At 43.9% G+C, this 17,450-nt stretch overlaps 1 protein-coding gene across 9 annotated transcripts in view; it reads left to right on the top strand.

Annotated features, from left to right (window-relative positions):
* EML6 (EMAP like 6) overlaps positions 1-17,450 on the top strand; it is a 288,870-nt gene that overhangs the window by 212,058 nt on the left and 59,362 nt on the right. For all 9 annotated transcript variants that reach the window (XM_044925915.2, XM_025261030.3, XM_044925913.2 and 6 more), the window contains 5 exons: positions 573-684; positions 958-1,085; positions 9,099-9,240; positions 12,232-12,384; positions 12,547-12,678. In XM_044925915.2, coding sequence (XP_044781850.1) covers positions 573-684; positions 958-1,085; positions 9,099-9,240; positions 12,232-12,384; positions 12,547-12,678 — 667 coding nt within the window. The remainder of the gene's footprint in view (positions 1-572; positions 685-957; positions 1,086-9,098; positions 9,241-12,231; positions 12,385-12,546; positions 12,679-17,450) is intronic.

Genomic DNA, 17,450 nt, shown 5'->3' on the forward strand with positions numbered 1-17,450 from the left:
TATGTTGGGCTTTATACTTTCCAGGTTTTATAAAAATTAATCTGGATCTTAATTATGGTAGAAATTGATATCTCATGAACAGAAGAGCAAGATATTCTTGTTACATGAAATACTTGTTATTCTTAATAGAGAAATAATGATGTTTTTCCTGGAAGTAAATATTTAAAAATAGTTAGCAATCATTTTTGATTGTGACATTAATTCCAGTTCATTCAGCAGGAGCATGAGATATCAGAAACTCTGCAAACTTTGAGGCTGGTCCTGTTCTCTAGCAGTCCACATCCCAGTCAGGGAACTGGGCACGGAAACAGCCATCCGTAATCCAGGGTACTAAACTCGAATCAGTGGTCTGAAGAAAGTGAAATGGACACCCAGTGAGAAAGTGTTTAATAGCGCTAGAGGAATGAGAGGTGTGTCCAGAAAATATGATGTTATCATCAGGTTTTTCAGTCTCCATACTTAGGAAGAAAAGATAGACTAAGCTTCTTTACCCAAGGGGGGATCCTTTTGAGACTGGGTGGGTCCTTGTCACTTTGATGTGTATATAATCCTTCTGATGTGTGCCTTCACAGGGTTTTGTAACAGGTGGAAAGGATGGAATTGTGGAGCTCTGGGATGATATGTTTGAAAGATGCCTGAAGACTTACGCCATTAAAAGAGCAGCCTTGTCAACTAGCTCAAAAGGTGCCACTCCCGAGTATGCAATGGAAGTCTTTCTGTTCATAGAAATGAAAAAGATAGAAATAAAGTTCTTAGAAAACCATGACCAAATCAACTCTCCCTTTTTCTTCCACATTCAGAGCTTGTGGCCGTTGGTAGAAATATCACAGAGGATTGCCTAGTACTTAGTACTTTGGAACTATAAAAACAGAATTTATAGAATCACTATAATCATTTTACTTTTGTTATATTAAATACAGCATTTACCATATTAAATGCAGTATTTCCCCTCCTCAGGCTTGCTTTTGGAAGATAATCCTTCAATTCGTGCCATCACTTTGGGACATGGACATATCCTGGTGGGAACAAAAAATGGAGAGATCCTGGAAATTGATAAAAGCGGCCCAATGACACTGCTTGTTCAGGTACTGTGTTTGCACATATTCTAAACCACAATTCACATCAGAGCTGGAGCCAGGGTGAGGCAACAGGGACACTTAGGACGCCAAATTAAAGGAGACATTCTCTCCAAAGATCAGGCAAACGCTGTATTATCTATTTCTGTATAACAAACTGACACAAACTTAGCTTGAAGCAAAAACATTCATCATCTTATGGTTTCTTTGTGGGTCAGGAGTCTGAACAGTTTAACTGGGTCTTCTGGTTAAGGTTTTGTAAGGCTGCAGTAAAGACCAGGGCTTTGGTCTCATCTAAGGCTTCACTATGGAAGGATCTGCCTCTAAGATCACTTGGGTTGTTGGCAGAGTTTTGTTCCTGTGAGTACAGGACTGAGGGCTTCTGTTTCTTACTGGCTGTTGGCCAGAGGCCACCCTCAGCTCTCAGAGGCTGCCTGAAGTTCCTCATCACGTGGGGTTCCCCAACATGGCTGCTTGCTTCCTCAAAGCGAGCAAGGGAAAAAGAAAAACAATGCTTTTAAATAATTTGAAATAACATAATCGTATCATCACATACATGTAATACATCCATCCCCTTTGCATATGTTATTGGTTGGTAATAAGGCTATAGGAGGGGCTTCCCCGGTGGCTCAGCAGTAAAGAATCTGCCTGCAATGCAGGCGCTACAGGAGACACAGGTTCAATCCCTGGGTCAGCAAGATCTCCTGGAGAAGGGCATGACAACCCACTCCAGCATTCTTGCCTGGAGAATTTCGTGGACAGAGGAGCCTGGTGGGCTACAGTCCATGGAGACTGAAGCGACTTAGCAGGCACACACCCACGAGGTTATAGGACATTCAAAGGAGGTGATTACACTGAATGTGAAAACCAGGAGGAGCCTAAGGGTCAGCTGTCCAGCACAGTCTGCCCTCTGGCTACCAATTATCATGTCCCTACCACATGCAGAATACATTCCCACTCCCAGGATCCCCAAGAGCCTTATCCCATTAGAGCATCTATTCAGAGTTCATAATTTCATTGTCTGAATCAGGTTCAGATGTGGATGGGGTTTCTTGGGTATATTTCCTCTAAGTCTGTCAAAAATTTGTCAAACTAAAAAAAAGTATTTGCTCGGCACACACCAAATATATGTGTCTCTTTAGGTTTTGTGCATCATTCTAGTCTCAGCCTCAATTCACATAAATATATAACATACTCCTTACCCTTCCTCTCCCCTCAAAAATTTGATTCAGATAATACCAGATTAAAATAAGCATCAGATCAGATCAGATCAGTCGCTTAGTCGTGTCCGACTCTTTGCGACCCCATGAATCGCAGCACGCCAGGCCTCCCTGTCCATCACCAACTCCCGGAGTTCACTGAGACTCACGTACATCGAGTCAGTGATGCCATCCAGCCATCTCATCCTCTGTTGTCCCCTTCTCCTCCTGCCACCAATCCCTCCCAGCATCAGAGTCTTTTCCAATGAGTCAACTCTTCCTATGAGGTGGCCAACGTACTGGAGTTTCAGCTTCAGCATCATTCCTTCCAAAGAAATCCCAGGGCTGATCTCCTTCAGAATGGACTGGTTGGATCTCCTTGCAGTCCAAGGGACTCTCAAGAGTCTTCTTCAACACCACAGTTCAAAAGCATCAATTCTTCAGCGCTCAGCCTTCTTCACAGTCCAACTCTCACATCCATACATGACCACTGGAAAAACCATAGCCTTGACTAGACGAACCTTTGTTGGCAAAGTAATGTCTCTGCTTTTGAATATGCTATCTAGGTTGGTCATAACTTTCCTTCCAAGGAGTAAGCGTCTTTTAATTTCATGGTTGCAGTCACCATCTGCAGTGATTTTGGAGCCCAGAAAAGAAAGTCTGACACTGTTTCCACTGTTTCCCCATCTATTTGCCATGAAGTGATGGGACCAGATGCCATGATCTTCGTTTTCTGAATATTGAGCTTTAAGCCAACTTTTTCACTCCCCACTTTCACTTTCATCAAGAGGCTTTTGAGTTCCTCTTCACTTTCTGCCATAAGAGTGGTGTCATCTGCATATCTGAGGTTATTGAGATTTCTCCCGGCAATCTTGATTCTAGCTTGTGTTTCTTCCAGTCCAGCGTTTCTCATGATGTACTCTGCATACAAGTTATATAAGCATGGTGACAATATACAGCCTTGACGTACTCCATTTCCTATTTGGAACCAGTCTGTTGTTCCATGTGCAGCTCTAACTGTTGCTTCCTGACCTGCATACAAATTTCTCAAGAGGCAGGTCAGGTGGTCTGGTATTCCCATCTCTTTCAGAATTTTCCACAGTTTATTGTGATCCACACAGTCAAAGGCTTTGGCATAGTCAATAAAGCAGAAATAGATGTTTTTCTGGAACTCTCTTGCTTTTTCCATGATCCAGCGGATGTTGGCAATTTGATCTCTGGTTCCTCTGCCTTTTCTAAAACCAGCTTGAACATCTGGAGGTTCACGTATTGCTGAAGCCTGGCTTGGAGAATTTTGAGCATTACTTTACTAGCATGTGAGATGAGTGCAATTGTGTGGTAGTTTGAGCATTCTTTGGCATTGCCTTTCTTTGGGATTGGAATGAAAACTGACCTTTTCCAGTCCTGTGGCCACTGCTGAGTTTTCCAAATTTGCTGGCATATTGAGTGCAGCACTTTCACAGCATCATCTTTCAGGATTTGGAATAGCTCCACTGGAATTCCATCACCTCCACTAGCTTTGTTTGTAGTGATGCTTTCTAAGGTCCACTTGACTTCACATTCCAGGATGTCTGGCTCTAGATGAGTGATCACACCATCGTGATTATCTGGGTCGTGAAGATCTTTTTTGTACAGTTCTTCTGTCTTCCCATCTCTTCTTAATATCTTCTGCTTCTGTTAGGTCCATACCATTTCTGTCCTTTAACGCGCCCATCTTTGTATGAAATGTTCCCTTGGTATCTCTGATTTTCTTGAAGAGATCTCTAGTCTTTCCCATTCTGTTGTTTTCCTCTATTTCTTTGCATTGATTGCTGAAGAAGACTTTCTTATCCCTTCTTGCCATTCTTTGGAACTCTGTATTCAGATGTTTATATCTTTCCTTTTCTCCTTTGCTTTTCACTTCTCTTCTTTTCACAGCTATTTGTAAGGCCTCCCAGACAGCCATTTTGCTCTTTTGCATTTCTTTTCCATGGGGATTGTCTTGATTCCTGTCTCCTGTACAATGTTATGAACCTCATTCCATAGTTCATCAGGCACTCTGTCTATCAGATCTAGGCCCTTAAATCTATTTCTCACTTCCACTGTATAATCATAAGGGATTTGATTTAGGTCATACCTGAATGGTCTAGTGGTTTTCCCTACTTTCTTCAATTTAAGTCTGAATTTGGCAATAAGAAGTTCATGGTCTGAGCCACAGTCAGCTCCTAGAATTATTTTTGCTGACTGTATAGAGCTTCTCCATCTTTGGCTGCAAAGAATATAATCAATCTGATTTCAGTGTTGACCATCTGGTGATGTCCATGTATAGAGTCTTCTCTTGTGTTGTTGGAAGAGGGTGTTTGTTATGACCAGTGCATTTTCTTGGCAAAACTCTATTAGTCTTTGCCCTGCTTCATTCTGTATTCCAAGGCCAAATTTGCCTGTTACTCCAGGTGTTTCTTGACTTCCTACTTTTGCATTCCAGTCTCCTATAATGAAAAGGACATATTTTTGGGTGTTAGTTCTAAAAGGTCTTGTAGGTCTTCATAGAACCCTTCAACTTCAGCTTCTTCAGCATTACTGGTTGGGGCATAGACTTGGATTACTGTGATATTGAATGGTTTGCCTTGGAAACGAACAGAGATCATTCTGTTGTTTTTGAGATTGCACCCAAGTACTGCATTTCGGACTCTTCTGTTGACCATGATGGCTACTCCATTTCTTCTGAGGGATTCCTGCCTGCAGTAGTAGATATAATGGTCATCTGAGTTAAATTCACCCATTCCAGTCCATTTGAGTTCACTGATTCCTAGAATGTCGACATTCACTCTTGCCATCTCTTGTTTGAGCACTTCCAATTTGCCTTGATTCATGGACCTGACATTCCAGGTTCCTATGCAATATTGCTCTTTACAGCATCGGACCTTGCTTCTCTCACCAGTCACATCCACAGCTGGGTATTGTTTTTGCTTTGGCTCCATCCCTTCATTCTTTCTGGAGTTATTTCTCCACTGATCTCCAGTAGCATATTGGGCCTCTACTCACCTGGGTAGTTTCTCTTTCAGTATCCTATCATTTTGCCTTTTCATACTGTTCATGGGGTTCTCAAGGCAAGAATACTGAAGTGGTTTGCCGTTCCCTTCTCCAGTGGACCACATTCTGTCAGATCTCTCCACCATGACCCGCCCATCTTGGGTTGCCCCACAGGCATGGCTTAGTTTCATTGAGTTAGACAAGGCTGTGGTCCTAGTGTGATTAGATTGACTAGTTTTCTGTGAGTATGGTTTCAGTGTGTTTGCCCTCTGATGCCCTCTTGCAACACCTACCGTCTTACTTGGGTTTCTCTTACCTTGCGCGTGGGGTATCTCTTCACGGCTGCTCCAGCAAAGCGCAGCCGTTGCTCCTTACCTTGGACGAGGGGTATCTCCTCACCGCCACCCTTCCTGACCTTCAACGTGGGATAGCTCCTCTAGGCCCTCCTGCGCCCGCGCAGCATCAGCAGTATCTTAAAGATCCAAGAAGTGATCACATGTCACCTGATGAGTGACATGTGTCTTTGGAGGTGATGAATAGATCATAGTTAGAGGTGGAAGAGACCTGGGCAGGGACGAGGGGGTGGGTTCAGAAGGTGGAGTGGAAAGAATCTGCACTGCTTATCTAAGCTCTGGGACTTCTGTGGGTCCAATGGAGGAGAACTGCCTCCTTCCCTCACCTGATGCCTGCCTGCAGGCTTGCTGTGTTAGGGCTGACCCCCAAAATCCCACTGAAAGGGGCCCTCTGACTTGCTACACCTGAGAGCAGGTCTGCACACACATCAGGTTTTAAAAATGCCTGTGCCCAGGCCCCACCCTGGCTATCTTGAATAAGAATCCATGTTTTACAATTTTTTCTGTGTTAGAAACAAACCTCAGAAGCTCTGTAGCTGATGGTGCCAGGCAGCCCAAGTTGAGAACTGAGGTGCGACCTTGAGAAGGGGTGACATCTTTGTCCTCCAGCTGCTCTTACCTTTCTTTCCCTTTCTGGCCATGACTATTTATTTAATTTTATTGAAAATGAAGTGTTTCTTTTCAATCCCCAAATGTTTGAGACTTTAAATTATTTACTACATGCTATACTGCTAAATAGGAGAAGGCAATGGCAACCCACTCCAGTACTCTTGCCTGGAAAATCCCATGGATGGAGGAGCCTGGTAGGCTGCAGTCCATGGGATTGCTGACGGTCGGACACAACTGAGCGACTTCACTTTCACTTTTCAATTTCATGCATTGGAGAAGGAAATGGCACCCCACTCCAGTGTTCTTGCCTGGAGAATCCCAGGGACAGAGGAGCCTGTGGGCTGCCGTCTATGGGGTCACACAGAGTCGGACACAACTGAAGTGACTTAGTAGCAGCAGCAGCAGCATACTGCTAAATATGTGTGTAAGATTTGTGCTATTCCATGGATTTAAACAGCATTTTAAGATTCAAACTCTAACATTTTCTCATGTTCAAAAGTAATATAGTTGAACTAATTTTGTCTAAATATGTTTTAAACTCAATAACAAAGTCTTTTCACCTTTTCATTCTCTTCAATTCTTTCCTGTATTTGTTTCTATCATTCTATTAATACAATTATCCAAGGGTGTCATTTATTGAGCACTTGACTGCGTGTCAGGCAATACCATTGTGCAAAATTCCTCTCTCATCTCCACAACAGATTTGCTCAGTTGTAATTGTTTTATAGATGAAGGGCCTAAAGCCCAGTGAACTTCCCACGGCCACATCTTAAGAACTGGAGAGCTGGGCTTCGTACCAAGCTTTGTCGGGTACCAGAGCCTTTTCTTTGTCTCTCCACACATCTCAGCGTGGAGACTGCATGAAACAGTGCTCAGCCGGGCCCCCTGAGCCCTGAGCAGGCAATGGAGCTGGGAGAACCCTCTTCTCTCTTTACACATGTGCCATGCTTTCCCTTTTATCTCAGCGTCTCTCTTTCATCTTCTGGTCAGTCAATCATTTGCCTTTTCCTCCTGGGTAGAACTCAGCAGTTCAGTTCAATCATTGTTGTGCTCCTGCCAAGACCAGCCCTGTGCTGTGTGCTGCCCAGGACAGAGTAGGACTGCTGAAGGGGCTGACAGGCCTGTGCTGAGAGGTGGACCTGAGGGAAACTTAAGGAACAGTAGAGATGATATGGTTAAGACCATCAGCCATCCTGCTGGGGGAAGACTTCAGAACCACTTTTACAGTGTCAGTAGCTCAGCAAGTCAACATTGCTTGGAATAGATTGCTTTTTTTTTTTTTTTTTTTTTTTAAGAGACTAGTTTAGGGGAAGAGAGAAGTGACAGGAGGTGAGTTCTGAAAATCCCCATTGTATATACTTCGAATATAATCAACTTTCAATTTTGCAGCTGGTTATTATCAGCTTTAGGGTGATCAGGAGGAAAGGAAGGTCCCAAGCTCATTTCCTGGTGCCACTCAAGAGACTCCCTGCCCACCTCACTCGCTGTCCATCCCTATGTTATATAGGAATCAGAGTACACAGTCACATTAGATTAAGGAAATACAACTTTTAAATCAATATATGAGGCAGTGATTTGAAAGGGTCTCAGAGCCCCACAGCCCTGTCCTCTGTGTACAAAAGGACTTGGTCTGTAAAAGAGCTTCAGGCAGATGCAGTCTAGGGGGAACAAGAGAGGGCTCACACCTGACCCATCCTCAGACCATAGCCTTCAGTGTGGGAGGCTTCCCAAGGGAAGAAAACTGGAAAACTGGGGATGTAAGGTGCTCCAAATCTAATAAACTCAAAAACAGTATCTACGCCCTTCTCAGATATTTGGATGTCAGCAGTATTGAGAACTTTGTATCTTCTGCCAAATTACTGTTTTGCTCAAACAGCTTCCCAGTCAAACTGGGATCATCCAATTTCTCTTTGAAGAGCCACCTGTTCCCCCAAAGCATTCCAACTACAAACACCTTTCAAAAGTCTGTGTATGGTCTTCTTTTTTTTGCTTTACTAAGCAAAGCCTTTTTATAATTAGCCACTAAAAGCAGAAATTCAGTAAACAGTCTGGTCTGTTTTATTGTTCCTTGTCTAATCTATTCTTTACACTGCTTTAGTGAGTGATAAGTTAGAAGAATTAGATTCATTTTCTCCCTAATTTTTCATTCATTAAATATATTTCATCTCAGTTATTATTCTAAGCCAGCTAAGTGTGTTTGTGATAAGACATTAGCATGTGGAATTGGTCCAATGCTTGTCAAGCCCCTTTCAGTTTTCTATGATCACTGGATAGAAAAATTTGTGAACAAATGCTGACCCTGAGTTATACCCAGGATACTGGAAATAAAATTTTAGATCTCTCTAGTTCTGCTCTGCCTAATGCTGTGCACAGAACTGAAATGGAATTAATTAGCAAGAATATTACTGTCCAATTCCTCTGATATAGATAAGCGGTACCTACATCTTTTAGAATATGGTTTTATGGAAGAAAGTAATTTGTGTCTTTGTGACCAAGCTGTGTTCCTAGGAGATACATACATACTGTGTTTATTCAGTGTCAAATCACAGGATAAAATGAGGACAGTTCATTATTCACTGCGACGCTTCTACATGAGAAGATGTTTGGCATCATATAAACAAAACTTAGCAACATGAATCCATCTTTTGCTTTTCAGATGAATGCTTTAGTATCATGTAGGCCCAGCTTTAGATTCAAGTTCAAGTGAAAAATTTATTCAGTACAATCATTTTGGCTCAAGGAAGCTCAAACTGTGTGTGTTCCTATTTGAACCTGTTTGGGATTCTCTTGGGAAGGGCTCAATGAGAAGCATTGAACTGATTTTTGTTGCCCCATTTCCTTCCTCACAGGGGCACATGGAAGGAGAAGTGTGGGGCCTGGCAGCTCACCCCCTCCTGCCCATCTGTGCAACAGTGAGCGATGATAAAACCCTCCGGATCTGGGAATTATCCTCCCAGCACCGTATGCTGGCAGTGAGGAAACTCAAAAAAGGTGCGTATGTCACCTTACACACCTGTGAAAGTGTTTACACCCACAAGTATTGGGTTCATTCACCCATTCATTCAGCTAATATTTACTGTGTGTGCCTATTATATGCTCCCAGATATGCTGGGCAACGGGGATTTAGTGTTTGTTGCTCCAGATATAACTAATCACGTGGAGGATGGTTCCAGAAGGCTGGCCTGATGCATCCGTGCCCAGCTCTATTCTTTATTTCCTTGCACTGCATAGACATTTGCCACCTGGGGGCAATATGTCCTTCCTCTTCTCATCTGAATTGTAGGAGTCAGTTGAAACTCATCAGCTTGTAAAGAATGGTGTTTATCTTTATGTCTAACAGTCTGCGGAACTGATTTTATTACTGAAAAAGAAAACTTGGTTTAAAAATAATAGTTAACCGCAAGAAACAGATAACTATGTATTAAATACGTATATGCACGAGAACCAAGAGGTATACCAAGAAGTAGAAATTCAGCAAACGTTTATTGAGCAGCTTCTATGTATCAGACACTGGGGATCCCAGGATGAACAGTCACATCTCTAGTGTCAGAGATGGACAAGACTTGAACAGAGTCCCAGCAACAGCTGGTCCATTTAAATTGGGTAATTTGAAGAGTCTCGAAACTGGACTCTCTATGAAGGGGCGGGCAGGGTGTAGGGAAATGACCAGGGCTAGCGCAGGACGATGCAACTGGTAGTAGCTGGTAACCACTGCCAGCCCTGGGCCTGAAAGGACAAGAGGAGGACAGATGAGAGTGAGAGCTGTGTGAGATGGCAGCCTGGCAGGAGGCGGTAACCGTCCAGCCCAGAGGCTCAGCCAGCAAGCTGTGGCCCCGCAGGGAGGCAGCCAGGGGAGAACATGCCCCAGCCTCCCTACCCTCTATCCGTTCTTCTCTAATACCCTCCCTGCAGCCTCCTGCTGAGTACCCTCCCTCATGCTCCCCCCGACCAAATGAATCAGAAGCCAGGGGGCGAGGGAGCCTGTTGGTAGAGTCCATGCAGGCCAGCTCCAGGCACAGAGCAGGGTGGAGAGTGTGTGAGGACAGACAAACGGAAGATCTCGGGCACAAACAAGGCGTCACAGAGGCTCAGGGTAAGGCCCACTGCCAGGGACAGCCCCACTGGGGAAAACGAGAGCCGAGGCTCAAAGGATTTGTGAAAGTTAAGACAGGAAAGGATAAGATTGGGGCCTGGCCCCTAGACTGTTTGTGCTGGGTATTTTTATAGATAGACGTGGGGAGACAAGTCTAGGGGGATAAAGTGAGAAAAGGTGTCAAGACGGTGATGGTGATGACACTGGCTGGCACCACTGAGCCAGCAGCCGCGCTAGCGCTTCGCCTGTGGGCTTCACGAGAACCTGGCGAGGAAGGCCTCTATTCTTTCCCCTTAGGAATTAGGAAACTGAGGCGCAGAGCACTTAAGTCGTTTGCCCAAAGTTGCACAGCTAGTAAGTGATGGATCTGAATTCAGATCCAGCAGTGTGGCTTCAGAGGGCACACCTGTGGCCACTGCATGACGCTGTCTCCTTCCACCATATGGACGCACTTTACACTCGACTTCTGGGTCTTCATAAGTGGTGGAGCCAGGATTCAAACCCAAGTCTGACTCCAAAGCTCATGCTCTTATCTACTACAGAGGTGAATGATCAGGCTACTCATTTACATTGGGGAAAATAACAGACCAAGGACTCACTGTGAGTACCTTGAATATCAGCCAATGGACTTTATTCACTGGGTTAAAAATGAGTTCAAAAGAACAACTACCAACACCTCTGAGATAGGATGGCCATTCAACTCAGTTTATAGCTGGTGTCCTGGTGTAATTATTAATAGCTGTCCCTTTCGCTCTCGGGTATCCTGGTTTGTGCAATAAATCTTTATGCTTGACCTAAGCTTGGTGACTCTCCTCAAGGGCAGGCTGGTCTTTCTGTTCTTTCAGCACTAGCACAATGCCTGATTCATAGTAGGTAAATAACTGCAAAGTGAATGGATGAAGAAAAGAAGGAGATAGACTTTAGATGAGCCCATTTAAAGTTACTGGTGTGAATGTGGCTTTTCAGCCTGTTGGAAACAGTGGATGGGGAGGGAGGGGTGGAAACTCTGTTTGGAATGTCTTAGCACAAGGCTGCATGACTGTCCTGGGGCTGTGCTCACCAATATCTTGACAATAAAAGCATGGCCAAGGAGGGGGCATATCCTTAAGTAGGATTCCTATTTAACATACTCCATATTCTGCATTCAGAAGTGCCTCCCATGACCCTGGGGCTGTGCTCACCAATATCTTGACAATAAAAGCATGGCCAAGGAGGGGGCATATCCTTAAGTAGGATTCCTATTTAACATACTCCATATTCTGCATTCAGAAGTGCCTCCCATGACCCTGCAAAGCGTTAGAAAGCATTTGTCATGTAGTCCCCTCAGCCCAGTGTTGGTTAGTTTTGCAGACACCTTTGGAGAGAATGTCCGTACTTCATTCTTCCCATGACAGAAGAGACAGGAATAAAATCTTCCACCTCTAGAATTATGCATTACAATCCATGGCTCAGAGATTAGAGAGACTAAAAGTAGAACAACAAGGTGCTCCAAAGCAAATTTTGTGCGTAAAGCATGGTATAAAAAAATAGTTTCCAGAAATTTTGTCTCATTCTTAAGTATCACATCTTGGGAGAAGAAATGCTAATTATATTAATCCTTATTCCTTTTCCCTCTTCAATCCACTTGTCATTTGAAAACTCCAGGTCTTCATATATGAAAAAATGAATGGATAAACCTCAGAGAAATAGAAAACTTATTTTTAATATTAATGATTATTGTCTTTGGGTTTGGTGGTAAGAAATGTTTTAAATTATGAGGTTTTAGTTTGCACCAGCAGCGTTAAAGACACAGTCACAGGTCCGTGACTATATGTACATTTCCCCCCTCTTCATTTGTTTGGTAGCAAAGTCATGGATCGTAACAGTGCTGTTTGTGGATTCTTTTGTAGGTGGAAGATGCTGTGCCTTCTCCCCAGATGGGAAAGCCTTAGCAGTTGGCTTGAATGATGGGAGTTTCCTGGTTGTAAATGCTGACACTGTCGAAGACATGGTCTCCTTCCATCACAGAAAAGAAATGATCTCTGATATTAAATTTTCAAAAGGTGACAGCAAAAACTTGTAAAAATGTGTTGGGACAAAAAGTTGCAAGAGTGGATTCTTTTTAACTATTTCCTTAGCCTCTAACCCATTTTAAAATGCTAAGTTCCTGGAAGTAAATTCCCACATGAAATGCTTTGCTGTTAACCGCTCATATTTCTTCATAGATACAGGAAAATACCTTGCCGTGGCATCCCATGATAACTTTGTGGATATTTACAACGTCCTGACAAGCAAAAGGGTTGGCATCTGTAAAGGTGCTTCTAGTTATATTACACACATTGACTGGGACTCTAGAGGTAAAGTATGCTGTGGCTTTTAAAATATAATTTCAGTTTTTAAAAGTCATGTCCATTCATATATTGTTTCTAAGAGCAAATGGCAGTTTAAAGAGAAACTTACAACATAAATGACTGTAATTTTACAACCCAGAAGTAGCTGCTGTTAACACATTATTAACTGGGGGATTTTTGCAGAAGTTACTGCCTGTGGCCGGCAGTTTGTCCTGTAGGTGAATATTGAAACATCTCTGGTCAATGATGTTCGGGTAACAAAAGATGTATTACTATATCTCTGGCCAATAAGTTGTTAAAATTTTGAGTATTTTTCCATCTTTTTATTATTATTACTACTATCACTACCACTACTATAATTATTAACTTGGCCATTGAGTTTTAAGACTGTTGAAGATACATGATGCCTTCTGTTACCATAGCAAGCCACCTTCACCTCTGGGTCTGGCATAAAATGTCCTTGCCTTGCATCTCCTCCTTAATGCTTTCCCTTTTCCTACCAATTTTCTGTCTACCAGAGAACTGCCCAAGAATTTCAAGTCATTTTCATCCTCCAATGGAGGTAGGAAGTTATATTCAGCTCACCTAGAGTTTCTCTGATTTCTCTCAAAACTCCCAACCTATCCTCTCCCTCCTCCAGGTCATGCCCACAGATGCCATGGAGATTTATCTGTTTACTTATACAGCAGATCTAGCTCTTGTCATGTGCAAAGTCTGAAGCCAGGAAATGTGGAAGGTCCAGAAGGGAGTGAGACGTGATTCCTACTCTCTGCAGTGTTTATCACTGAGTGCGGGAACAGGCCGGTACCTGAACTACACCAGAGCACAGACCAGAGGGTCACAAGGGAAGTGGTGAGCAGGGGCTCAGAGTGGCCAAGCCAGCAGTAAGCACCTGGGGCGTTCTAGGGTGGATCACTTTGAAAACCCACCCCAGGGACTTGGCTGATGTTAAGAGTCCAGGGCAGGCATTTTATAATGGGCAGGTTCCCAGCTTTCAGCGAAGTTTAGTCCGTGTAGTGGAAAGCAGCATCTCTGAGGAAAGAGCTCCCAGGGGAATCCCTGGAGCCTTCATAGAAGGAGTGACCTTTGAGATGGATCTTGAAAGATGAGTAGAAGCTCAACAGATGGCGATGTCTGAGATCGGCGTTCCAGGCTGGGAAGGAACAGGTTGTGCTACCATGTGGAGGCGGGAAGAACAGGGGGATTAAGAAACAGTAATGCTAAGTGGCTGAGGGCGTGAAAGGCAGGGGATGCTGCGAGGCCAAGACAGCAAGGAAAGAAACAATTAGGTCATGCTAGGACGTTTAACCCTGAACTTTATCCTGTAAGCATTAGGTAACTCTGACAGATTAGAGTGGGGCTTTCCCTACCATCTTGGGAAGGGGGAGAGAGCCTGGAGATGGAAAGCAAGTGAAATAAACCAAGACAAAGAGATGACGAGGGTCTCAACCAAAAACAGCTTATTTTAGAGATGCCAGTGTATTTCATGCATTTGTTGAAGTAGTGGCTGTAGACTGACCCTTCTGCCGAGCAGGAATTTCCTTGTAGCTATATGTACTGCGCTGGAATTTGGACTTAATCATTTACAACCCACAGGCGTTTTACACAGAGCAAGGAAGGCATGCGTGCCATTCATTGTGAGGGCCAAGTCCCATCAAGGGCAAAGGGGATCAGATAAGTCCCGCTCACTTTCACATCGGGGCCAGGCAGACACAGTGCTGGGGGCTTGGGCTGGTGTGTGGAAATAGGCAGTACGCGGGCCTGGGAGGCATCTAGGAACCAGTGAGGCCCAGAAGGTGAGAGGTGAGTGTCAGCAGCCGCTTCTCAACCCCTCCTTTGATAGTCTCTGCTTTATTGTTTGCTTTTAAAAAAAATTAAAACAAGGATTTCATCCTGTTGGATTTCTGGCTAACATCTCTGGCTATGCCCTGTTGTGAGAAAGATTTAGAACACTGAGGGCCATCTTTATGCATATGAAGAGCAGAGTGTGATGAGTTATATTTAGAACCCAACACACACACACACCCCACCTGACACAGTATGTGAATCCCACCACTACAATGACCATTAGGGAGTTAAAGCCAATTATTATTTACATTTATGGAGTGAAGAACCGAGAGGAAATGGGACATAGGAAGAATATGTTTTGATTGAGGAGATTAAAATTATTTTTACTTGTGATAAAATACACATAACATAAAATTTGCTGTCTTAACCATTTTGGGTGTACAGTTAGTTCAGTGGTGTTAAATACATTCACATTATTGTGCAGATATCACCACCAGCCATCTCACCTCTCATCCATCTTTTCATCTGATAAAATTGAAACCCTGTACCCATTAAATAGTAATTCCCCTTACTCCCTCCCCTAGCCCCTGGCAAGCACCATTCCACTTCATGTCTCTATTAATTTGACTATTCTAGGTACTTCATAGAAGTGGAGTCATATGGTATATGCCTTTTAAAACTGGCTTATTTCACTTAGCATAATGTCCTGAAGATTCCTCCATGTTGTAACGTGTGTCAGAATTACTTTCCTCTTTAAGTTGAATAACATTCCATTGATGCTGGGAATGATTGAGGGCAGGAGGAGAAGGGGACGACGGAAGATGAGAGATTGGATGGCATCACCAACTCATGGACTCATGGACATGGATTTGAGCAAGCTCCGGGAGTTGGTGATGGACAAGGAAGCCTGGAGTACTCTGGTGCATGGGGTCACAAAGAGTCAGACACGACTGAGCAACTGAACTGCTGAATATTCCATCATGTGTACATACCACATTTTGTTTATCCATTCATTGATCAGTGGATATTTGAGTTGCTTACAGTTTTTGGTTACTGTGAATAATATGGCTACGATTGGGGTATACAGTTCTTTTGAATATATACCCAGAAGCGGAATTTCTGGATAAAATTCCATTTTTAATTTTTTGGGAAACCTGCATGCTATCTTCCACAGCAGCTATACCATTTTACATTCCCGTCAACAGTGCACAAGAGTTTCAGCTGCTCCTCATCCTCACCAATGGTTGTTATTTTCTGGGTTTTGTTTGTTTTTGAAAGTAGCTATCTTAAATGGCTATGATATGGGACATTGCAGCTGTATTGACACTTGGGGAAGGTTTTTATTTTTTTATCCTTCAAAGGTGTTGTAGGCCCTGTGTCAGATGTAGGGATATAAAGAGGAATAAAGCCTAGGTGGAAGGAACAAGACCGTGCCCGGGAAGCACGAGCTGCCACCACAGAGAGGCCAGGCGGAGGTCTGCACGAAGGCCCTGGATGTAGAGCCGTCACTTCACAGGGAGAGAGGCAAACCTCACTATTTCTGTAATTCTGCCCAAAGCTAGGGTCTGCTATCCAACCAACACCCAGGGTGATCGAAAGGACAGTGAGAGAAAGGAGGCCAAGGCCTTTAAAAAGCCACTTTGCCTCTCATCCTAAGTGGCCCCTTCAGTCAGTTAAGAGGATCAGACCAAATGGTTTCTGTGGCCTGAGAGGAGAATAGAATATTTTTGATTTTTAGGGAGGAGTTATACCATCTGGAGAACAAGAGCAAGTGTGCCCATGAAGCTTCCCTGGTTTAACTCCAGTTTTGTTGCCATGAGACATGTGTCATATCAATATTCTTCTACTCCTGATATCCCAGTGCCTTCAACCTGTGCCAGGCTGCCTCAGGATCAGCCTGGCTCTTCATGCAGGGCCTGGAGGGTCTGCAGAGGGTAGAGAGCAGAATTTAGGAGCAGGGGTCTGTTTTGTTCCTTTGATCTTGTCAAAAATAGTGAACGCATTTGCTGGAGCCAGCTGGCTCGTCAGGGGCGGAACAGCTCAGCCGTCAGCCTCCGCAGCCTTCCGTGTCCATGGCAACCACAGGTCCCAGGAAAACCAAAAAGCACATCGGGGTTTTGCAGGAACATCAGCTACCTCTGCACAGAATGCCTAAGAAAGAAAAAATATATATGGAGAGAGAGAAAACACGGAAGAGTATTTTCTAGAGGATGTTAGTTCATTTCCAGAAACACCAGGACTGTGAGATCGTTTACAGTTTAAGCTGTAATAGGACATCTGATTCCCATTTTCATTGCAAATGGCCTAATATGTTTGGTATATTAGGCACCAATTTTGGAATTGTTCTTTTTTTAATATAAATTTATTTATTTTAATTGGAGGCTAATTACTTTGAGAAGGCAGTGGCACCCCACTCCAGTACTCTTGCCTGGAAAATCCCATGGATGGAGGAGCCTGGTAGGCTACAGTCCATGGGGTCACTAGGAGTCGGACACGACTGAGCAACTTCACTTTCACTTTTCACTTTCCTGCACTGAAGGAAATGGCACCCCCCTCCAGTATTCTTGCCTGGAGAATCCCGGGAACAGGGGAGCCTGGTGGGCTTCCGTCTGTGGGGTTGCACAGAGTCGGACACGACTGAAGCGACTTAGCAGCAGCAGCAGAGGTGGTTTTTGCCATACATTGACATGAATCCATCATGGGTGTACATGTGTTCCCCATCCTGAACCCCCCCCCCCCCACCTCCCTCCCCATTCCATCCCTCTGGGTCATCCCAGTGCACCAGCCCCGAGCACCCTGTATCATGCATCGAACCTGGACTGGCGATTTGTTTCACATGTGATAATTTACATGTTTCAATGCCATTCTCCCAAACCATCCCACCCTCGCCCTCTCCCACAGAGTCCAAAAGACTGTTCTATATATCTGTGTCTCTTTTGCTCTCTCGCATACAGGGTTATCATTACCATCTTTCTAAATTCCATATATAT

The sequence above is a fragment of the Bubalus bubalis genome, chromosome 12 (genome assembly GCF_019923935.1).
Source record: "Bubalus bubalis isolate 160015118507 breed Murrah chromosome 12, NDDB_SH_1, whole genome shotgun sequence".
In the NCBI taxonomy this organism is placed as follows: Eukaryota; Metazoa; Chordata; class Mammalia; order Artiodactyla; family Bovidae; genus Bubalus; species Bubalus bubalis.